Raw genomic sequence first — 25542 nt, 5'->3', positions numbered from 1 at the left:
TTTTTTGGAACAAAAATACTCCTTCAAACGTACAACTTAATTTTTGAAACTTTGTCCATGTTTAGCATGGGAATCCAACTCTTTAACAGTGTAAAAAACTCAGTATGCATGAAATTGCATTTCACCCCCCCCCCCCTTAAAAAACTAAAACAGTAAAAAAAAAAGTTTGTTACTTGAATAAAATAAATTATGAATGAATTACAAAATAAATAATAACAAATATATATTTCAGCAAGATTTTAGTTGAATTTGAAGCTCTAAAATAAAATTATATCGTTATTAAAAGATAATAATAATAATTTAAGACAATGAAGACTGGAGTAATGATGCAAAAAATTCATCTTTGATCACAGAAATCAATTAGATTTTAAAGTAGGCTATATTAAAATAGAAATCCATTATTTTAAATTAAAATAATATTTCACAATATTACTGTTTTTTAAATAACAAAAATGACAAAAACATAAAATCACTAAACTTTGAAAATAATGTGAAAACAGGAAATATAAAAAAATAAAAAATCCAATTCAAAAGATTGAAAACTACAATAGCATATAAATTATGGTAAAATAAGAGAAAAAAACTGCACTTGCATCCACCGTCTGATTTATTAGATCACAAAATGTTTATCAGTAGATTAGCATGACATATATATTTAGTCATAACTATAACAGTGGTATAGATACTGTGATGCAATGAAACCAGAACAAAAAATGCATTTTCTGTAAGACATTAAAACAAAGGACTTGGCTCTGAACTAAATGTGATCCAAGAATCTGCCCTCTACGTGATCTGGCTGTTTTTCAGGCTTTGATTTGGTCACACTTTGGTTGCGAGGCACAGGCACTTACAGATCTGATCATATCAAATCATGCAAAAACCTAATTAATAACAAGCTGCATGATGCAACAACAATGCAACCTTCGATTGATATAAACACGTCCTTAACAAGGCCATCATAATTCAACACACATTAAAAACATACTAAAAATCGGACTATTGAACTCAAATTTCTAATTACAGAACTATTTAATACAGGCCTTTAAGAATACCCTTCTGAGGCAAGATAAAATCATAATGCTATATAATGAAGTATAATGAAAGATAACCAAAATGATAATAAACATTCATACTAATTTAACTGTATAAGTTTCAATATTCTCAGTAATATTAAACGTTCTAATAGACCTAAGACCTAACTGTGTAATTAATGTGCATATGCTCTGAAAGTCTAAATCAAGTTTCCTTGAGTTTCAGCAGTTTACAACAAATAAAACCGTTATTTATAAGAACTACCCTGATGTTCCTTTCCAGAACATGCTTTTCACAAACATTTTGCTCTGTCACATGACCTATGACATCATGAGACTGCAAGACATTCGTTAAGTTCGATAATACATTCAGCACAACAATCAAAACCAGAAAGCAGTGTATATAAATGAGAAAACATTGACACCGAGAACACCACAGAAAATGAACAGCTAAAATTATTATTTTATAAAACATTTAAAAATATCCAATCAAATTTGCCCTTAGTGAATCAATCATACTAAGGTAGTATGAAGAAAAGAGCAAAAGGAGTGCTTGAATATTCCCTTCTTTCTTATTTTGTGCATGGTGTCTTTAAATATTATGATTCAGGAGAGCCAATCACCTTATTTGGCATAAGCCACGCCCACTCAATCCGTTTAAGCTGTGAACCTACTTGCTAAACTAAGTCTTCCTTGCATTAAATATGGAGTATTTCAATCAATAACCTCCCATCCTGTTTTGATTTTACCGCGCTTGAGGACAGACGAGGGTTGAGAAGAGCGGATGAAGGGCCGTCGCCGGCGCTACTAATGTTACACAAAGCAGTGTTCATGAATCATGAATGGAGAAACATTTCATTTGTGTTGGGTGTCACACCGCTTTCTTGTGTATAGTCACTCTGGATGGTGTCTTTCGAGTCTGACGGGCTGAAGCAGTTCAGTATTTCCTATAAGACAGAGCACAAAGGTTACTCACACAGATTACCACATAAATAATGCCTGACAGACTCTTAGCTAGTCAATACTCCAGGTAGAAATTATATATATGTGTAAGTGTGTGTGTGTTTGTGAGAAAAGAAAAAAAAATTGACACCTGATGGAAAACAAATACTTGTAAGATGAAAATGACATGAAATGACCATTATATCCTGTAGATGGCAGCAGAGAATCACTCAAGTTTTTTTTTTTTTTTGTCATGTCTTGCTTTTGGATTTTTTACGAAATGACTATGAAGTATAGCAAGTGCAGCAAGTCACAAAGTCTAAAGTCTCATGTCATTTAATAAATAAACATAAATAAATAAGCCCAGACACCAACAGCATTACAGGGTTAATTATTTATTTAAACTAGATAGTTGCTAAATATTTAAAGCATTATTATATTATACCATTAAAATAACCTCAATTTGTAGTTGTCAGATCTGTCCAGTTGTTACCATCAATCGCAGAACAATTTAGCAGATACACTCGTTGAATTTTTTTAAATCGGGTTTGTCATTCCTGAAACCGTTTACCGTATTTTCCGGACTATAAGTCACACTTTTTTTCATACTTTGGCTGGTCCTGCGACTTATAGTCAGGTACGACTTATTTATCAAATTAATTTGACATGAACGAAGAGACATGAACCAAGAAAAAACATTACTGTCTCCAGCCGCCAGAGGGCGCTCTATGCTGCTCAGTGCTCCTGTAGTCTACACTGAAAACAGAGAGCACCCTCTCGTGGCTGGAGACGGTAATGTTTTCTCTTGGTTCCAGTGTGACTTATATGTTTTTTTCCTCATCATGACGTATTTTTGGACTGATGCGACCGAAAAATATGGTACGTGGACGTGTGGTCCTCTTAGGGGCCGTTCACATATCGCGTCTTTTGCGCTCGTAAGTTCGTTATTTCCAATGTAGGCATGCGCGCTCATAATGGAAGCGATGCGGTCGCAGCGCGCACGCGGTGCTACGCGCCCGTATTTTCCAGGCGCGTCCGCATGTGAACGGCCCCCTAAAACAAGCAAAACTTTTCTTCAAATTGTGAACGTATCATGTATAGAAACCGAACAAAGGGCGCTTCCCTTACAGCTTACTCACACAAAACTCCAGATATAATCAATAACTAAAAACACAATCAATCTCTTATTTACACTGTGCATGGTTGCTTTTTATTTTGCTGTAATGGGAAGATCTGCGAGCGTGTAGAACTCATAGAAACATGGACGTAGTGTCCATGACCTCACCCACAGGTTTCTGAAGAGCAATTCTGAAGCCTAAAGTCTCAGGCACTCCTGAATAACGGCCAAAGAGGCGGAACGTGGGTGGAGTTAGTTGACAGTGGTGACAGCAGCAGCAATCCACCTCTCACTCAAGTGGCCACGCCCTTAATTAATGCAGAAATTTAAGGCTTAAAATAATTTAAACTGTTAGTTAAAAAAAAAATTCACCACCCTCTGTTATCATGAAGGTTAAAATTAGCTATATAGACCAAAACCACTTTTTGTTCCAGGTTGTAAACATTTATTTTCAGCTGTAAAGTTGGGAATTTTAACATGGTTGGCTTGGCGTTAATCTAAATTTTGGAGCCAGTCTCTAGCGGCCAGTCGAATAATTGCAGTTTAAATCACTTCCGTGTTGGTTTAAAGAAAGAGACCGGAAGGGTGCTAGAACTACGTAAACTTGCGAAAAAAATTCAAATGTGTAGCGGATCCTACAGTAAACACCTCTGATTGGCCATTGCTTTCAACAGAGATGCCTGTGATTGGCTAAAATCACCAGAGAGTATTCTCAAAACACACGGATGACTTCAAGTGGATAAAGAATTGAGTTGGTACTAATGGTACTGTAAAAATTGTAAAAAATATATATAGAGACATTTTAGAAATTCACCAGAATTCAAATTGGCAAATTTAGCCAAAAGGGGACTAGTCTGCATCCCTGATTTGGCTCATATTTGTGCCTGTTTTGTGATCTCCCGGGGTATTTATATACTCAGTGGGAGTTTGGAAACTGTTGTTCTGCGTACTGTAAAGCACACTGAACGAGAGCATTAAGAGCTCAGACAAAACTAACCTGGCTCTCGCTCAGCTCCTCGCTCTCCTCCGTCTCAGGGAATCGCGTGGCTGATAAGGCATGAACGCTTGCGAGCCGGGGCCGGTTGCCAGCGCTGAAGAGACGGGGCCGCTTGATTTGATCCTGACTAGATAGTGGTGTGAAGCTGTTCCTCCTCACCAGAGTGTGCGGCACTGTTTGTCTGGAGCTTCCCTGGACACACAACAGCAAGTGCGTGAAGACTAGGACAAAAAGGCATGTTCATAAAGGGCCATGCTTCTTAAAAGTCAGGGCTTCTTGCATCATAATGTAGTTCTTTATGACTATCCTGCACATTCTTTCTGCCTATCATACCTCTACTTATATATGTGAATGACATCTGTTGTGATTGGCTAATGGCTTTGCTTGTAAGCAGTCATATGATAATCTGTTAATACGTTTCGGTGCATTTTACTCGAACTCAGCATTCTACATTTATTTCTATTTTTATGCACATGTTTGATTATTGTAAAAATGTATTATAAATAAAAAATATTATTATTATGTAAAGCACCAATGCATATAAAATATTATTTGTAAATAAACTTGCTTTTCCTTCATGTGTTCTGATCTCATAATGGTGAGAATTTCTAAGCTTGGTTTCTTTAAGGGTCTCAAAAAAACAACAATAATAATAATAATAAACATGGCAACAGAAATTCCAGGACATATTTCACCTGAAATTAAAATAAAAGAAGAATTTGAAATTATAAGTAACACTTTACTTAAAGCTTTTATGGATTATAGGTATTCATAATGTAGGTTACAATGCATCTTAGTGGATAATTGTAAACAAAGTTGAAATGCATTATAATATCTGAAGGTTGTTTATCATGTTTTAATGCATCATACTTTCTAAAGGTGAAACAATGTATATACAATTATTATAATGTATTATAACAATGGTTATTATACAAATTAATTATACAATTACAATAAAAATACAAAAATCTTATGAAGAGAAATAGAAAAAAAAAATCCTTATAATTACAGGATTTACCTATCTTTTGGACAGATTGGATTTTATAAAGTCAACTTATTTATCCTCAAACATAAAAAAAATGGTTCTAAAGTGCAACAACCCTCTGTTTTCCATGTTATATAAGCTTTTAAAAATCTAACCGTAAACTAAAGATGTTGATGCACATTAAATTAAAGCTCGGGCTGGCAGGGAAACTCCCCGACTGCCGCCCAACAGAAGAAACAACATGCTGATCTCATCCGAAACAATATCAAGCCATAAACCAGATCTATTCTGAGACTGGAAGAGAATCTCTCTGACCGCGGCAGACCTGTGGTTTGTACGACAGACTTACACTGCAGAAACAGACAAACAAACAATGAGCAACTCTGTCAGTCTTTAGCTTTCTGTTAAAAGACTCCAAGAGGTCATTCTACTCCTGATTTACTCAAGCTGTTTGAGTTGGACAAACCACGCGATCCCAAAGATATCAGGAAAGAATAAACTTCCAGAATCATTCTGAAAAAAAAAAAAAAAACATTTCCCTGAAGAAAGGAAACATATTACTAAACGGTTGCTAGTAATAACAGTGAAGCCTGTTTTAGCAAACACCACAAACGCTGTTGGTCTTGTGAAGGTTATACATGTCCTTACGAGTGGTCTGTCCCGGTGTGTGTTTACAGCTTCAACCTTCAGGTTAAACATGTCGACTTTACATCCTGAAACAGAGAACAAACAAACATTAAATACTGAAAAATATCTGTATGCTGCTACAGTATTTAAATCTCACAATAAGGGTAATAATAAAAATATGAAGATATGTGTAATTACCTGAAAACATTCTTATATTATTATGAATATTCATTTATTTTATTAATAACTATTTTATTCGGTACAATATAAAGTTGTAAATCTAAATTATATATATATATATATATATATATATATATACACACACACAAACACACACACAGATATAGGTGTGTTTGCAAGTGATGTTAGTGTCTGATCACTGTGTCATAGCTGCACTGAGGAATAACAAACGTCCAAAATCTGGACCACTATTTTTTTTTTTTTTAGAAAGAAACAAAGCATTTTGTTGAACAAGCATTTCATCATGACTTGTATTTATTTGACTGGAGTGCTATTACATTAATGAATGAGCTCCAGTTAGCATGCAACTTTTTTATAATAATCTTTTGGTAAATAAGCATGCACTAATGCGGAAAATAAGGGTGAAGGCCCCAAATAATCCTTGGTTTACAAGGCTGAACTGTACTGGCTTCATTTCAGGAAGCTGAGAAATCTCTGAAATTAACAGATAAAAAAAAAAAAAAAAATCAGATTTGCATTTATTCTAATCATTTTGGAAAACGGTGACGTCCTTGTCTCAAGACGATAATATGGAGATTTCTAACATTATTAATAAAAATGAAAAAACAATATTTCTTATCTTTAGGTTCTTTACTTGAAGCTCAGTCACTAAATCGTCCTGTGACTCATTATCTTACAGTACCTTTAATTGAATTTCCATGAATATTAATTACACAAAGACTTGATTTAACCCCGTTCTCTGTTTCGGAGGTCCAAAAAAAAAAAAAAAAAAAATGTGTAACATAGTTACCCAAATAAACCTGCCGGCCTGATATGTTGGAAGCATTACATCTAAAGCTAGCAGCTGATGTTATTACTCAACCATAATTTACCGTATTGAACTGTATCTGTTTGTATGTATATAACATACATATATATTAAACCAGAAGACATTAAACACTATGAGCTTATGTGAATGAAACACAACACATACCATACGCCACTGGGGTGAGTTTCAGGACCACATGGAGGGGGCACTTTAGATACGGCAAATCATCTGTGCAATACACCAAAATATGAGAAGATCTCCAGACATTATGAACACTAATGTGGGTCAAAGAGGCTCTTCTGTGCATAGAAATAACATTTGTTAGAGCATCACTACTTTGAATGCTTATTACCTGAACACCAGCCGTCTAGACTCTACAGTACATACTCGTGTTTCTAATTATAGTTATTGTTAAGTGATATGATTTGAGTGTGTGTGTGTGTGTGTGTGTGTGTGTGTGTGTGACGCACCGGCGCTCTTGTCCAGGAAGTAAGCGAGGAGGCAGCGCATGACGGCCTGGTGACAGATGACCAGCACATTGCCTTGTCTCTCCAGCTCCATGATTACTGGCTCCAGCCGCTGCACCAGATCCTGATAGGACTACGGTAAGAGAAGAAGGACAAAACTCACTGCTACATTTAAATGTTTTTTTGTTTTTAAAGAAACTAATACTTTTATGAAGCAAGGATGCATTAAATTGATCAAAAGTGACAGTAAGGACATTTATGAATTTACAAAATATTTCAAATAAATGCTGTTCTTTTGAACTTTCAGCACCAAAATATTGTGCAGCACAACTGTTTTCAACATTGACAATAATCAGAAATGTTTCTTGAGCAGCAAATCTTCAAATTATGCAGATTTCTGAAGATCATGTGACACTGAAGACTGGAGGAATGATGCTGAAAATACACTGGAGCATCACAGAAATAAATTAAAACATAAAACATAATGAAATAGAAAACAGCTATTTTAAATTGTAATAATATTTCACAATATTGCCGTTTTTACAGTATTTTTGATTAAATAAATTCAGCCTTGGTGAACAAAAGAGATTTTTCTTTCAGAAAGTGGGAGTGAATTATTTTGAGTCCATTCAAAATAATTCATTACTCAGTCTAAATTTGAATCATGGAAAAATTATTATTAAAATGTGGGATCTCTAAATGGCGTACCTCTCCTCCTGGGTATCTGTAGTGGTATTTGTCCTGGTCCCTGAGATAATATTCATCCGGACAGGTTTCTTTAATCTGTTCATATGTCATTTCTTCATAGATTCCCTGATACAAAACAAACACACACATAAAAAAACAATGCACAAACAACACAAATGTTTCTCCGTCACTTCAGATGTTTTGCTATAATGTGATTTATTTTTTTTCTGTTTGCAATATAAGGAATGGTTCACCCAAAAATACAAATTTGCTGACATTTTCAGCAGGGCAAGACATAGACGAGTTTATTTCTTCATCAGATTTGGAGAAACGTAGCATTGCATCAGTGTCTCACCAATGGATGCTCTACAGTGAATGGGTGCCGTCGGAATGAGAGTCCAAACAGTTGATAATAACAACACAATAATCCACAAGTACTCCACACCTCTCCAGACCATCAGTTTATGACTTGTGAAGCCAAAAGCAGTGTTTTTAAGAAACAAATCCATCATTAAGGTGTTTTAACTTCAAACCATCACTTCTGGCCAAAATACGAGTCTAGAATCCATAATAACGCTTCTTACATAATAAAACAAATAAAAAAGTCCATCTCCGGGTGTCTCTCAGATCTAAATCCACTGATATATTTTATTCAGATCTGTTTAGGACCGTTTCTGCTTGTAAATGGTGCTCGCTACGTGCAGATTCCTCAGATTCAGAAATCAGACGAGACGACTTTTTCACAAAGCAATATAATAGACTCATATTTTAGCTGGAAGCAACAGTTAAAGAGTTTAGTTTCTTATAAAGACACAGAATTTCACTTTACAGGACATTAACTGATGGACTGGAGTGGCTTGGGTTACTTGTGACGTTTTTATCAGCTGTTTGGACTCGCATTCTGACGGCACCCATTCACTGCAGAGCATCCATTGGTGAGACACTGATGCAATGCTACATTTCTCCAAATCTGATCTACATCTTGAGCACATTTAGATTTTGGGGTGAACTATTCCTTTAATAGCAGTTAATATCAACCTTATTTCCCACTGATGTGCAGGCAGACTTTCATTACACTCATGGCAAAGTCTTCCCAATGATATAGCTGAATTCATTTTGGTGTGGTAAATGAGTTAAATATTACACACCTCCATTAAATCTGACTCAAATTGACTAATTGCCTGTTAACACAGAAAACACCTCTATTTTATAGGTAACGAAAAACAGCCCAGTGTTCATCTGAAAACCAGAAGCTGCTGTAATAAAAACAGCGGCACCCAACTCACAGCATCGATTTCGTTGAGGATTTTCCACTGTTCGTACGGGACGCCCAGCTCCTCGGCCGTCTGGATGGTGCGTCTGAGCTGACTGGTAAACACCTTCAGGTCTGGGATCTTCTGGTTTTCCAGGAATCCACGCAAGGCTTTAGAAAACTAACACAGAGCGGGAAAGATGTAAACAAGCCCATCAAACATTTCCCACCCATTTGTGGTAAAGGACTGACCCAGAGCATTCTGGGAATCAACACAGGGTGACAGGAAGCGGTTTTATATGTGCTACAACAATAAAAAAAAAAAAAACATGATTAACAAATGGACTACCGGTACATACATCCCACTCTCAGCTTTAAAACAACAAAAAAATAAACACACTTTAATTAATTAATTAATAAAATAAACACATTTATAGCGAAATAAAAATTATATATATGTATTATATGTAATTATATATAATTATATATATGTACTGTAGGCTACTTACTGTGCAGTTACTGCTGTTATATATATATGCAATTAAAATATATATAACAGCAGTAACTGCACAGTAAGTAGCCTACAGTACATTCAATACAAACATAGATGGTACAGACATCAGCATTTAGCTTTTGTTTTTGAATTGGGTTGAAACTACATTGAACTGAAATTAAAAGATTAACTGTAACCATGTGAAATTAAAGGCAACAACTGCATCGTTCTACAATCCAAACAACACAATCAACACACACTCAATAAGATGTTTCTTAATCGGCATTCAGTATTTTAGTTTTTACATTTTGTTTAAAAAAAAAAAGGTCTTTACCAGTGAGACTAAATATAAGTATTCTATATAAATACATTTTCCAAAATGTTAAAATCAAATAATGTTTGTGCGAATAAAACAAAGATGCAAAGTGTTTCATTCATCCAATAATAAAAAAAAAAAAAATTAGGGTAATGATTCACATCTATATTTTTTTACTTGAGCCAATGAAAAATAAATAACTTATTGTCTGAACTAAAAAAATATAGATGTGAATCATTACCCTAAAATGTTTTAATTGGATGAATGAAACCCTTTTTTTCAGTGCGCTACAGCAGGTCATTTTTAAATCAAATAAAGTCTATGTAATTTTAAGGTAAAATAAAAATAATCATCCTAATGCAGAACTGGCGTTTATTTCTGTCTTTTCCAACGTGTATGCAAGTTCTAATAAAAATAAATAAAAACATTTCAGTTTTGTCACAGTTTAGTCCGTTTCGTTTCTCATCCAACACGTGAGAAGCTGAGCTGAACTTCTCTTCAGGGTCCACGCGTGCTCAGGGCGCGGACCGGTACAGCTTCAGTGCACAGGAAAGGCTCTTATTTGTGCACCAGTACACCAACGGCTGATCGCTTCCTGCTATCTGTGCTCAGACATGTAGCTCTGCACTTACAGTGCTGATCGACTGTCTGTGTCCTGTATACTTCCACACAAATGAAATGACATAGCGAACGATTACAATGTAGTATGTGCACGCGAGCGCACTTCCGGTAAAAATCGCCCGGAAAAAGACCAAAAATCCGATCGCGTATTTTAAGCAAAAACCGGCCGGTTCCGATTTATGGCCGGTCAACCGGTGCATCCCTATACACACACACACACACACACACACATATATATGTATATACAATTGTATATATAAAAAATTTTTTACAATAAAATTTATTTATTTTATTAATTCATTCATTAAAATCAATATTGTTTATTTGGTGATTTCAAGTTGCCAAAACAACATTTCTTATTTTATTCAGTTGAACTTGATGTACTAAAATAACTAAAACTAAATTAGCTCACACAAATAAAAGATCTTTTAATATTTTTATTATAATATTAAAACATAACCATGTTAATTATAATAACAACTTATATATATATATATATATATATAGACTACTAAGTTTAGAAGTCTACAAATGAATTACTAAAATCAACTAAAATTGCATTTTCAACTAAAAGTAAAGTGAAAACAAAAAAACCTGTAAAAATAAACCCCAATTCACAATATTAAAAAACACTATAACACAGCCCTCCGTTTAAAAAAAAAATCTGATTTGCAAAATGATAAGGAGTTTATAAAATAACAATAAAAACTTTATATCGTATATAGTTTTTTAATAAAATTAGATTTCACAAATTGTGTGTATATATACATAATTTAAATCTATAAATAATAATAAAAAAAAAAAAATAAAAAAAAAAATTTTTCACCGTACGGTTTGTTTCCGGTTTTAGAGTCACGGTTTTCGGTACTGTTCAGTATGTCCTATGTTTATGGAAAAACTATACTTTCTAATAAAAAAAAAGGAAGAAGAATATTATATCCAACTACAAGCAACAGCACAAATAAATATAAGAGAGTAAAGATTCAAACAATAAACAGCATTAGTTTTTAGGTATAGAAATTTAATAAAGTAATCCAATGTAAAACAACATTGCATATTGGACTGTATAAATTAAAGATGGGTCTTTATTAAAGTTATAAAAGCCTTTTAATCAGGAGAAGTGGGTGATTTATTTGTTGTTGCTGGTTGATTAATATTAGGGTTGCCAACTGTCCCGAATTAGGCGGGACGTTCCGCATTTTGAGCCTAATTGATTTGTCCCGTACGGGACCTCACTTGTCCCGTTTTTTTAATACTACGCTGGTCTAACGACTGATACAACAGCAGTGCTGATCACGACACTTGAGAATGATCACCGACACGGCAACACACACACGACACCTCACACCTGACCTATCATCATCATCCAATCACAGCCACCCTCCTCTTAGGCGCATTAGTATACATTGTAAATGCGCCAATTCCTCCACACACACACACAAAGTCGATAATCGATTTGGCATGTGGGTAAAACTGCAAATATGGATAAACCTGCAAAAAAGAAAAGACTGTGCAGCTACAATAAAAATTGGGAAGTAAAAAATATGGATTAAGCCCGTCAGCGGGGACTCAACAAAAGTTGAGTCAATTTTTGTCTACTGTGGAAACTGACAAAATAGCGGCAAGCGAAGCCTCATACGTGTATCACACCGTCAAACAGGGACTCCGCTATAACAGCAACGACTGTCTTGTTAAGCTAAACGGTGCTTTGTTTCACGACTCAAATGTTGTGAAGAAGATGCGCTTGGGGAGAACGAACGCAGAGATCATCACAATGAATGTTTAAGGACCAAAGACTGTGCGGTATATCAGAGACATGCCCCTCTTTTCTTCTTTTGCACTTAAATGTTTTATTTTGTCAAGTTTTGTTTTCTAACTTATATATAGTTTGAGTGAATAAGAATGTGAAGAATTTATTTCCCACCACTGTTTGTGTGCACAGATGTTGCATGTTCTGAGTTTGCTGTTTGCTTCCAAGCAAAACTACAGCATACATAAGCTATGTTATTTTTAGTTTGTCTCATGCAAGATTAACATTAATTTTTCTAACCTACAGTGCAGGAGTCACAAGTGTTTTGTCTCAGTCCTTTTGTTGAACCATTACCTATTACCTTTACTATTTGTCTGTGGTAATGCTGCTGTAAATGAACAAACTATTATTAAACCTACTGTACGTTGCCAAGGCATGAGAATTATGTATTAATATTTTATTAAAGGGATAGTTCACCCAAAAATGAAAATTCTGTCATCGTTTACTCACCCTCAAGTTGTTCCAAACCTGTATGAGTTTCTTTGTTCTGCTGAACACAAAGGAAGATATTTGGAAGAATGTTTGTAATCAAACAAATATTGGTCCCCATTGACTTCCATAGTAGGAAAAAATATATACTATGGAAGTCAATGGGGACCGAGATCTGTTTGGTTACAAACATTCTTCCAAATAAAAAATTCCTTTGTGTTCACCAAAACAAATAAACTCAAACAGGTTTGAAACAACTTGAGGGTGAGTAAATGATGACATCATTTTCATTTTTGGGTGAACTATTCCTGTAAATTAGCTATCATTATGACAAATGGCTAAAAATCATACACTGTATTTTCGCACAAAACCAGCCCAACTTTTGTCCCTCATTTCATAGTGACAAAGTTGGCAACCCTAATTAATATAAAGACTGTCACTTTAAGAGAATGCACTGATACAGTGGCCTGCATTCAGCCTGCTATGTCTGCTGTAGGATACTTACCAAAACAGGCATTTTGACACAATTTTTTGAGTGAATTTGTCCATTTAAACGCAATACTACAGAGAGAGCTTAATATTTGCGCGCGTTCTGAACCGCGGGTTTGCGCGCTTCAGATGAGCGCAAGCACAAATCTTCCCACTGCGCGCGCGAGCTCGCGTCTTTGGCTCTTAACTGTTTAAACTGATAAAGCTTAAATGAGTTTAGGTTAAACACAGAAATCAACGTGTGCTGTTCAGGTCTCATCTTTGCACGCGCGCGCAATCAGCACCAGGGTGATGACGGAATAAATAAATGACTGCTCGCATAAAAGGCATTGAACAAGAGTGCATGGTTTGACCACGTTTTTATGTCTGGGAATCCAGAATGCGCATGCATGAACAGAAACATATATAAGCTGAACCCTATTTGTTTTACATGCTATTTATAGCAAACCATATTACAGATGCTTTGTCAGATTTAAGTTGAACCACGGTCCCAGCGCGTGCCGAACCGTGTGGGGTGAACCGAATGGTTCGGGTTTTTTCAGCGAACCGTGCCATATTTACAAATTATATATTCGTTATAGCACTGAATGCATCAGGAAGTGCTGCATGGGGTATGAAATCTCGGTGCTCTTTGGTTGTATGGGATAGTATAAATCACTCTATGTAGAGCAGCTAGAAGAAAGAAACAGATTTCAAAACACTTGCTCATTGAAATGTGTCTCTTTCTTCTAGCTGCTCTACAGTGACCAGCTGTTTCTAGTTCTAATAATTAACTGCTGTTAAATGAACTGAGATGATGTCGATTACACACACCCTGATACACTGAACACCTAGATGTACCTCTCACCAAAAGAGTTTTAATGTATAAAGCCAGTGATGCAATAAAGGCTTTTTAACTTTTCATGATTCAATCGAGTGCTTTGAAGTTCTAGTTCTTAAATATATATATTCGTTATGTATCCGCTTTAATTGCACTTATCAAAATAACAAAAGTTTCATTTTAATGACGAATAGAAGTAATCAAAAAGTATAATTCAAATTCAGCGGAAATAATGTTTACAGAATAATTCATGCATGTGAAAATTAGTTTAGAATTCTAGCTAGTATATACAAATAGTTTGGGAATCGTGTTTGTGGTGTTTTTCTGCTGATTAAGTTTAATAGAAGACTTCTTCACCTAACAGACGGTTGTCGAAAGCAACATGCTTGGGCAAAACAGCCACTATTTCTGGAATCAGCACCTCAAAAGGAGTCACATACTGCTCATCCATCCATGATGTGTAGTACCTCTTTTCCTCTGCTGGAGAGCTCGCAGTCTCCTCCGATGTAGCCCTGGACGTTGTGCTGGCTCTCGCCGTGGCGGCAGATGTAGATGGAGTGCTTTTGGACATGAATATTCATCAGGTAGTAGACGATCTTGCTCTGGATGTAATCCTGAACGTGGTTCACCAGGAACCGCTGGCCGACGTTGATCAGCTGGATGAAGGACAGATCCCTGAAAGAGCCAGACGAAGAGAACAATTAACAAGCGACTGTTCCTGCATTTAAATGTGTAAGACACATGCCGATAAATAATTAATCACCATTATATAATCATAAGATCAACTTGTACCTCATTACCTACAACAATGCCCTCCCTGGTTTAAAAAGCATTCATGTTTATGAGCAATCGATACCCTACAAAAGGTAAATAACTCTTCCAAAAAACAAACAAAAAAAAAAACTATAGATTTATTCATTTGCAAGTCAAGCATAAAACTTGCAGCCAAGTGTTTAAATTAAAAATGCTGGACTTTTTAAATAGTATGCTGTAGTAAAGTAAGTAGTATAATGCTAGAATTACATTATTTGTTTTTTATGATTTATATCTGTAAATTTGGTGTCAAAATTAATATCCTGATTAACAGTGTTGGTATCATTAACAAAGTATTACGAAACCTTTTTGGTAATTAAAATAAAATGTAAATAAAGTAAAATACAAATAATAGAAACAAAAATTAGAAATGTTGCCTTGGCGTACAACTAAAAATAGTTATTAAAATTGTAATATTAACTAATAAAAATGACTATAAAACATTACTGCTGAATGTGTAAAAAATATACAAATTGAAATTCTAAAATTACTAAAACATACTTCAATGAACACTATAAATATAATATAAATATTTAAAAACTAAGACAAAAAAAACCTTTACAAACAGAAAATGTAAAATTATTTTTTATATTTATTTTATTTTTAAGGAGTTTTCAAAATATAATAATAAATACTACAATAAAACATGAATAAAAATTAAAACTAAACTAACAGTTGATTCAAACTAGAGTTCAATCTAAATACATTTCAGGAACAACATACTGTAAGTTTTCCACTTATTCCTGTACAGTTAAATATAGTGTACCGTAATGTTATTCCTGTATATTTAAATATATTGTACTGTAATGTTATTTCTGTATATTCAGATATAGTGTACCGTAATGTTATTTCTGTATATTCAGATATAGTGTACCGTAATGTTATTCCTGTATATTTAAATATAGTGTACCGTAATGTTATTCCTGTATATTTAAATATAGTGTACCGTAATGTTATTCCTGTATATTTAAATAGTGTACCGTAATGTTATTTCTGTATATTCAGATATAGTGTACCGTAATGTTATTCCTGTATATTGAAATATAGTGTAACGTAATGTTATTCCTGTATATTCAGATATAGTGTACCGTAATGTTATTCCTGTATATTCAGATATAGTGTACCGTAATGTTATTCCTGTATATTCAGATATAGTGTACCGTAATGTTATTCCTGTATATTCAGATATAGTGTACCGTAATGTTATTCCTGTATATTGAAATATAGTGTACCGTAATGTTATTCCTGTATATTCAGATATAGTGTACCGTAATGTTATTCCTGTATATTGAAATATAGTGTACCGTAATGTTATTCCTGTATATTCAGATATAGTGTACCGTAATGTTATTCCTGTATATTCAGATATAGTGTACCGTAATGTTATTCCTGTATATTCAGATATAGTGTACCGTAATGTTATTCCTGTATATTGAAATATAGTGTACCGTAATGTTATTCCTGTATATTCAGATATAGTGTACCGTAATGTTATTCCTGTATATTCAGATATAGTATATAGTGTACCGTAATGTTATTCCTGTATATTCAGATATAGTGTACCGTAATGTTATTCCTGTATATTCAGATATAGCGTACCGTAATGTTATTCCTGTATATTCAGATATAGCGTACCGTAATGTTATTTCTGTATATTCAGATATAGCGTACCGTAATGTTATTCCTGTATATTCAGATATAGCGTACCGTAATGTTATTCCTGTATATTTAGTGTTATTCCTGTATATTCAGATATAGTGTACCGTAATGTTATTCCTGTATATTTAAATATAGTGTACCGTAATGTTTGTAAAGAGTATAATAAATGTATTTAAAATGTACAGTATGTACCATCCTTATAGGTTTTTCAGAGATGCTAGGTTAATATTTGAACATCCACATCATTTGAACATTAACTCAAGCAATTAGAAGGTATTTATAGGCACTGACAAAGTATTATTATCACACACACACACAAAAAAACATGGCAGAAAATGAACAAAACTAATTCAGTACTGTACTGCTCTCTGCTGGAGACTCAATGACATAACAAGAGAAAAGCTGAAGAGGGTGTTCAGGGCACAGATCAACGTTGAGCTGACTTTGAATATTATCATATAGTTAACCAAAAATGATAAAATATACAAAAAAGAGAAAAAAAAAAAGGTTGCCCTCATCTTGCTAAATGTCTCCTCAGAGATCAATCAGCTACTAGATGATGTTTTCAAACAAAGATAATAAATGGAAAGCCACTTTTCAAATGTAAACAAAATCATACTTGTCGTGGTCATCGGGGTCTAGCGGCTGATACGTGACTTTATAACACTCGATTCTCTTCAGGAAGTCCTCCATCACACTCTCTCGGCCTCTCTCAGGATAATCAGGGCTGGACACCTTCACATCCTGAGACCAAATTAATGTTAGGTTATGAAACAAACACGAGGTGACTGCCATCCAGTGATATCCTCTTCACTTTGATCATCATCGAGATATACACGTTTATGTACAACTTGCACAAATAAACGGGAAAATGTGTAGATAAGTGCAATGTGTCTATTTATTTTATTTGTATTTTTATGAATTCTTAACCGTTTTAACATAATAATTCAAAGCAACAAATATGTCCTCGTTAATATGAGCTCCTAATTACAATAAAATGAAGAACAGAAACAACTCTACTTCACAAAGCATAACTTCCTGTGATATGACAGGAGTGTTGATTATTAAGGGTGACACTCACCAGTATGTTAGCAGCAATGACTTCTGGGTCGTCACAAAGTGACTCCACGAAAAACACCTGGAAACAAACCATAAAGAATCACATCAACGCCTGCAAAAACCTCTCTCTTCAGGTTTATAGCTTTACTGATCTCTGGAAGCTCTGAACACAAACAAGAGCTAATATCAACCTCTGACCTTATATTCGTTTTCCTCCGCAAAGCTCAGGATGAGGCTCCTTCTCTCTCTGGTCGTGTTTGTGGCATCAAAAACCTGCCAGAGACAAATGATCACTTCACACAATGATCTCGAAGAGAAACAGATTAGGCAATATCTCATCAAATATAATAGGTATAGTAGAATAATTGGTGCAGTCAGGTCACACAGAAGCTTTTATTTTTAATCAATTGGAATGACATTGATTTATTTTATGCTGTTTTTGACTGGTATAGAAACTGGTATTGCAAATAATTATGAAATGAAGGTGTGGATTTGAGTTTTTCTAATGACAATGTGAAATGGTGAAGAGATTAAACAGCATCCGGGGCAGTGATTGTTTTTTTATATTCAATAAGCTTTTTAATATTTATTTATTTTAAATATTTAATAATTTTCTCATTTTAATATTATTTGTATTCTTTTTTATATCTGTATTTTATATTTCAGTTTTTATTATTTTAAGTAATTTTTGTACTTCTACAAACTTTTTTCAGTTTTCAACACAGCATTTAATGTAAGTTTAACTCATTTTAATTATGTGATTGCTTTTTTATCATTTCATTAAATATTTCTATTTAGCTTTATATTTATTTGTAGCTATTTTACTATGTGTATTTTTTTATTTGATTATTTGTTACTTCAGACTTATGTGCCTCTAGAAGCTTGCGTCCTGCAAGTGAACGTCGCTTGATTGTTCATCCCAAAGAAGCACAAAGTCACTTTTACAGACTTTTAAATTAAATGTTTCCTTCTGGTGGAGTAACCTCCCCAACTCAATCCGAGCAGCTGAGTCCTTAGCCATCTTCAAGAATCAGCTTAAAACACATCTCTTCCATCTTTATTTGACCCTATAACTTTAACACTCACTATTCTAATTCTATTCTTTAAAAAAATCTAACTACCTTTATAATCTTTATGTATTCTGTATTCATTTATTATGCAATTGTATGTGTGTGTGTGTGTGTGTGTAAAGACCTCTACCACTAGCTTGCTCTATTCTTTTTTTTAATTCTATTTATTTATTATATTATTTAAAATCCCATGCTAGGTGTACTGTGTTAACGTAACTGAGACTCGTTATAGCACTTATATATCATTGCTCTTTTTGTTGTTTTTGATTGCTTCCACTGTCTTCATCTGTAAGTCGCTTTGGATAAAAGAATAAATGTAAATATTTCTACGTATCTTTAATTTTTTTTTATTATTAATTTAGTTTAAGTTGTATTCATTTTATTATGTGCCTTGTCATTTTTACGATTTTGTAAAATATTTTTTAGCTCATTTATTTTGATTTGTAGTAATTCTATTATATGCTATTGCCATTTTATAAATTTTCAAAAATCGATTTATCTTTATTTTTATTTCAGTTTAGTCATTTTAATACTCATCTCAATTAGTTGCAACACAGCATTTTAATAGCAAAGTTGTAGTAATTTCATTATGTGCTTATAGCATTCTAAATATTTCTTCCAATATCTGTTTTAATTTGCAGTCATTATATTATGTGTTTTTGTTAATTATTTTGTATTATTTCTGTTTAGCATTAATCTATTTTATTTCAGTATTCCTAATTCACCATTTTTTTTTTTCCATCTCATTTTACATTTTATTTCAGCTTTATTAAATATATTTAGTAATATTTTTAGTCTGTGGATTACAATACCACAACACACTCAGTCACACAAGTGGTTAACATTTGAGCTTGTAAATGGAGAAACACTAGTTTCAGTATGTGAAGAGCAAAGATTAACGTGTCCACAGAGCAGAACTTACAGCGATCTGCCCTCCCTCCTCATTCAGATAAGATTTCACATCCTGTAGAGCCACGATGGCACACTGTCTGAGAGAAACAACAGACCACGCTCACATTAAACTCAACAGCACTCATCACAGTACTAGATAAAGCTGACTGATCCCGACTCCATTCAGAGGAACTCAGAAGCATTCAAAAGACATTGATTCTTGCTCTTTGGAAACACAGTGTGATGTGAATATTACTTTACAGTGTGCCACACAGTGCAACTTCCTGTGAAACTTCCTCCTGATCATTTCCTGAAATGTCTGAAATGGGTTCAGGCGAGTCATTGTGCTTTAGAAACATCCTCTTGTCTCAGAGGTATTGGTGTAATGTAAGTGATACTCACTTTCTGATTTTCATGGCCTCTTCATTGTCATGACGGAAGAAGTCGAAAGACTTGTACGACTGTACCATCTCACGTCTATAAACACCCAGGTTAAAAACTGACACAAACACACACCAGTTATACTTCAGAGTAAAGCTAGTAGAATATATCATAGATGCAGTTCCAATGATAGAAAGGTACCCAGTTTTTCTTTTCACAATTGCAAGTTATAAACCTATAAAACTGCTAGTTTGCATCTTGCAATTCTGTTTTGTTTCTGTGGTGGAATTAAAAAATATTTGCGACTTTTTAATCTCACAATTTTTAGTTTTTTCTTGCATTTGCAAGCTTATATTACACAATTTAAGTTCGTTTTTCTCACAGATCTGAGTTTATATTTCGCATTTCTTACCTTTTCTCACAAAAGCAAGTTTATATCTCATAATTCAGACTTTTTCTCACAAATGCGAGTTTACATCTCGCAATTTACACCACTAAATCATTTTTATACATGTATATATTTTATACACATCTCACAACTCTGACCTTTTCTTGCAGTTTTGTTTTTACGTCTTACGATTCCGAGTTGGGAGTTTATTCTGAGAACGATTGCAAGTTATAAACTCATAATTGCTATTAATTAAAAAAAAATAGTTTACCCCATCAAATAAACATGAGTTTACACATATATAGCTCTAAACTCTATTCAAAATGTGTCTCAATTCAAAATGAGAAAAAACAGAGATATAAACTCATAAACATAAAAAAATAAAAAAAAATTGTGAAACATAAAAATTGCTAGAAACGTTTTATTTTATCCCGTGTAGGAATCACACTTCCAGAAAACTTTTTAACATTTTTTTTTTTTTTTATTAATCCAGATTATTAATTCTTCCTGGTTTAACTCAAAAAGAAATTTGGCCGTTTCATCCCCAGTAATAATTACATAACAACAATAATCAAGAACTCCATTCACAACACTGGATCATTTCTCTCACCTTTCGTGGGAACCCCGATCCAGTTGAGGTATCGCGTCAGCTTCTTGGATATGTACGTCTTTCCTCGGGCAGGAAGGCCGATCAATACGATGACGGTAGGGGAGTTGGTCATGTATGACGCCCATGCTATGAACATGATTGATGATATCAGATTGACACTCTATGTTTATACTCATAACAGCTGCACACAGTTCAGACGCTTCAGAGTTTGTCATGAGCCACATTCACCAGGATTTCACTGAGGGCATGAGGCTTTCATGCTGCTCAAGATATTGAGATATAATTGCTTTTTCAATTATGTATGAAAAAAGCTTGAGGCTGCCACGTGTTTCTGAGAATGAAACAGCAAAACCATATACCAGCCATGCATTCTTTTAATATTATTTGATTAATATTGTAGAATTTATTAATAATTTGAATAAGCTTATATATATATATATATATTCAGTTTTAAGTTTGAGTAATTTTCTTATGTGCTTTTTGTTTTTACATTTCTATACAGCTCTAATTAATGTAATTGCAGCTTAAGTTTGAATTTTATTACATCAACTTAAATCTATAAATTTTAGTTAGTAGTACTTTTTTTTATTAAATTTTCAGTTCATCTATTTTTTTTTCTTTTTTCTATTTAAAATAAAATATATTTTATAAAATAAAATATCTTATAAATAAAAATATATTTTATAAACAAAATTAACAAAATATATTTTATAAAATAAAATAAAAAATATATACCTTATTTTATATTATATTGTTTTAAAATATATTAATATTTTGAGCATCTCATCAGCAAACCCATGTACCAGCCATGCACACTTTGGCAAATCAAATTTATTTAAGTATTATTTATATACTATTATAGTATTTATTAATATTTTAGATTTAGATTTTATGTTTATTATTTGTTTATTTTTTGTAATTTTATGATGCACTTTTTAAATATTTCTATATTGCTTTAATTTTTTTTTTCAGTTTTAGTTCAAGTCATTTTAGTACATAATTTCAGCTAGTTGCCAAAACAATTTTTCTTATCTTGTTTTAATTTAGGTTTCATTTCATCTAATATTTATATTTTCTTATATTTAAAATAAAATTAATTTAAAGTAAAAAAAATATACAATAACAAATGACATAATATATTTTATTATATTTTTTCACATGTATATTATAACTATATTTTTATATCAATTCCAATTGTTTTTTATTTTGGGTTTGTTTATTTATTTATTCATTTTTTAGTTGCAAATTACAACAATTATATATTTGAATGGGTTGCTATAGGGCTGCTAAGGTATTCAGGAGGATTGCCAGGACATTGCTAGGTTGTTAAGTGGTTGCTTATTGACCGTACATCACGTTGCTATGACATTCTTGCCTTTTCATCAATATTTTACTCTGCATTGAAGAAGAGAAACAGGACCCGACACGCCTCTTAACCAAGCTTTACATTCCACAAAAACACTGTCCGGATCCAAAGCTCAAATTCCAATCTGATTTATATTTCTCTGTCAGCTTGAACAAACATGTTAAAGCTCAACTCTCGGCTCTGCTTTTCAATGTCAGTCCCATGTTGAAAAACTAAAGCATTTCTTGATGTGCAAAGTTCCCATATGGCCATCACAAGCACTGCCAACTAAAACATGGGCTTCTGACATACTATACAAGGATATAAGAGAAGTTTTATCAGAAAAACACATTCATAACCACATCAGTACACTCTAAATTAGTCATTTAATAAGCATTTACCATGTTGCATACAGATATACTGTATACTGATAGAAAGGGAGTGCTAAGGTCCGTGGAAAAGAAAAATTTATATGTATAAAGCATAAATGTATAAACAATTTCAATTAAAAATAAATAAATAAATAGTCAGATTAAATTCAATTAAATGTGAAAATAAAAATAGACTAAATTAAAATTAAATCATAATAAAATAAATATTTGTAATTAATAAAATTATATGATATAATTCTATGATACAGAATATGATATAAATCAATAAATAAATGTAGTCAGTAATAATAATTAAAAAAAACGATAGAATACAGAACTATATGTTTAGCCAATCATATTTAAATTAGTAAAAACTGAGACTTTAAAAAATGTTTGTAGTTTGAGTTTTCCACAAAGTTTCAACCATTGAACATTCAATCAAAACACTGAAATGAGCATAAATAATAACAATAACTCACAGCATTTCTTCGCATTGACTCTGTGCTCCGCCTTCTTGTTGTCCATGACTCTTCGGGGCAGATTGACTATTTTGACGAACAGGTTTGAGGGTCAGCTCAGGTCACCAGAGGTCATTAGAGGTCAGTTCACCTGCGCAGGTACCACGAGACTCTGATTAGGTGATTATTGGCTTGACATAACTGATGTTTCATTAGCCTCCGAGACAGGGATTAAAAACCAAAGCTGTTTACTCACCCCGCTGCGGAGAGGACACAAACACAGGCACCATTTCCCATTCAAACGCAGTTAGAAATGATTATCTATTAAAAGCTCTAGGACAGAGCAGGCTTAATGCGACCGATGTGCTTCAGGAAGTGTTTGTGCCTGCTGGAGATAAAGAATATAGCGCTAGAATGACTATTAGCGTCGATTGAGGAAAAGAATGGGCGGGGTTAGCGGCGCGAATCTTGACTATGATTGGACAAGCACAATCGGTGAAAATAATTATTATTTTATCGTTACTTTTCAAAGTGTTTTTTTCAGTTAGATGACATTAATGTTTCTCGGTTTAATTACTTCGAGTATAAAAAATATTCACATCGCTTATGGTAGAAAAGCGCGTGTCACGTGATAGCTGTTACTTTGTACAGCGGACAATAAACCAGATGAGGCTTTTAATAACCGTTTTGTAGGAGAGAATGGTGCGCGTTTTTATTTGTATGTCAGTTATCAATGATTGTTTTATATATACATATATAAACATATAATATATTGTGTAGTATATATAGTATTTTATATACAAAGTCTATAACACATGTCTTGTATGCGACTGGAATCGCCCCCTGCTGGAAGAACCTCTCAATACGCACAAACGGCGCTGCGTCAAAGAACGTCTATGAACAGAGTCACGCCCACTTTTAGGGGAAAACAAACCGTCCGCCATACAGTATTGGATCGAGCGAGGTAGTGGACTAACCAAAGAGTTGTTGTGTGGTTGGGTGCACCAATAATGTTTATAAAACCCCAAATTTGAAATTCATGGCTACCTGCCATCATCATCCATATCTTGCTGTTATGGAAATATCATAAATTACGTATGATGCTAATCGAAAGCTAAGCCAGGCTAGTTGTATGGCTGGACAGAAAAGTGCACCCAGTACACTAAATATAAAGATGTATACATTTAAAGCGGTTTACTTTCAAATACGAAGTAAAATCATTCACTGGCTTACCTGGTGACTTGATGAGGTACGAGTAAATGTCCCGGTAAGACACTTCTGGCCACTGGTGTACATCAGTTTGAAACTGGGAGAATGAAGGGACGTACGTGTTTTTATACTGACCTAATTAAGTTTGTGGATGTATCATTCACGCTCTGTGGCAGGCAGGGTGGACATATAATTACTTGACATGTTTAGTTTTAGGGATTTATTAAGTTATTCACGACTGCTGGCTGTGTACGGACGTTGCTGTTTCTATGATAAATCTAGTTTATTTTCTCCTAAAAAGGAGGGGTGACGAAATTGCCAGTTACGTTCCCGGATGTGCCGGTGCGTATGACTCAAGGAAAACAATAATAAACGTGGTACTTTTACCGCTCAAAGGTCTGAACCAATCACGGTCTGAAGTCGCTGGGGGCGGGGTTTGTTGCGCTCCTCTGATTGGATACACTTAACATAAATCAGCAAGGCGCGCGGCTCATGTGTAGAGTCGAATGTAGAACGAAACTATAATTTAAATGTTTATTTGTTCAAATTCTAATCTGAATGAAACGTTTTGGATAAACATGAGAACATCAGAGAATAAATATTTTGTTAAAAGCATTATTTATGCCTAATTCTGAGACCTGCAGTGTTCAAGTTTTCCACATCAGCGATGATATATTGGATATTTTACGAAATTAAATAATCTAAACCCTTAAGCTTTATGTACAATATTTGTTTTACATTAGGTTTTGACACATTAATAGTTTTCTGTGTTATTTAGTCAAAAATGAATAGTGTATAAACTTTGATGTTCCATCTAGAGTCTAGACAGAAACTTTCTTACACTAACGTTGTCTAAACAAAAAACGACAAATAAATTAAATTAAAATATTTTTAAAATAAATGTTTGTTGTTAAAATAAAGTTAGATTAAAATAAATAAGAATAAAAATTACATACAAATTATTTACATAATACATCTTGCAATACAAACTTAAAAGATTAAATAAAAATAGATTCAAATAAACAAATAACATTAAAATGAATAAATACTATTTAAATCAGAATAAATAAATTAGATTACAATAAATAAGGATACAATAAACATTACATGTAAATAAATAATATATCTATGAGTACAATACAGAACTTAATAGAATATAAATATTTTCCAAATAATATTTTAATGTATATAACATT

At 33.4% G+C, this 25542-nt stretch overlaps 1 protein-coding gene across 1 annotated transcript; it reads right to left on the bottom strand.

The window, feature by feature from the left end:
- Positions 1-1955: 1955 nt before the first annotated feature.
- Positions 1956-23581, bottom strand: LOC113065837 (6-phosphofructo-2-kinase/fructose-2,6-bisphosphatase 2-like). The gene is made up of 17 exons (XM_026237383.1): positions 23394-23581; positions 23159-23288; positions 20964-21089; positions 19987-20083; positions 19616-19682; positions 17822-17896; positions 17646-17702; positions 17184-17308; positions 14560-14767; positions 9149-9295; positions 7884-7988; positions 7179-7308; positions 6874-6936; positions 5721-5785; positions 4088-4279; positions 3259-3398; positions 1956-1978 (listed from the first exon to the last, which is right to left on the bottom strand). The coding sequence occupies exons 2-16, from the start codon at positions 23202-23204 to the stop codon at positions 3384-3386; spliced, it is 1518 nt and encodes a 505-aa protein (XP_026093168.1). The 5' UTR covers positions 23205-23288; positions 23394-23581; the 3' UTR covers positions 1956-1978; positions 3259-3383.
- Between the last annotated feature and the right edge of the window lie 1961 nt (positions 23582-25542).

The sequence above is a fragment of the Carassius auratus genome, chromosome 48 (genome assembly GCF_003368295.1).
Source record: "Carassius auratus strain Wakin chromosome 48, ASM336829v1, whole genome shotgun sequence".
NCBI classification, from domain to species: Eukaryota; Metazoa; Chordata; class Actinopteri; order Cypriniformes; family Cyprinidae; genus Carassius; species Carassius auratus.
Note: the sequence above shows the minus strand (reverse complement) of the source record. Positions and strands in the feature narration are given on the sequence as shown.

Bases quoted from the DNA above. Each gene is read 5' to 3' on its own strand.
- LOC113065837 (XM_026237383.1), bottom strand. From the start codon at position 23,204: ATGGACAACAAGAAGGCGGAGCACAGAGTCAATGCGAAGAAATGCT. The intron at 20,084-20,963 runs GTGAGAGAAATG...TGTTTGTGTCAG, and splicing joins GATCGGGGTTCCCACGAAAG to TTTTTAACCTGGGTGTTTAT. The intron at 17,309-17,645 runs GTGAGTGTCACC...ATTTGGTCTCAG, and splicing joins TCATTGCTGCTAACATACTG to GATGTGAAGGTGTCCAGCCC.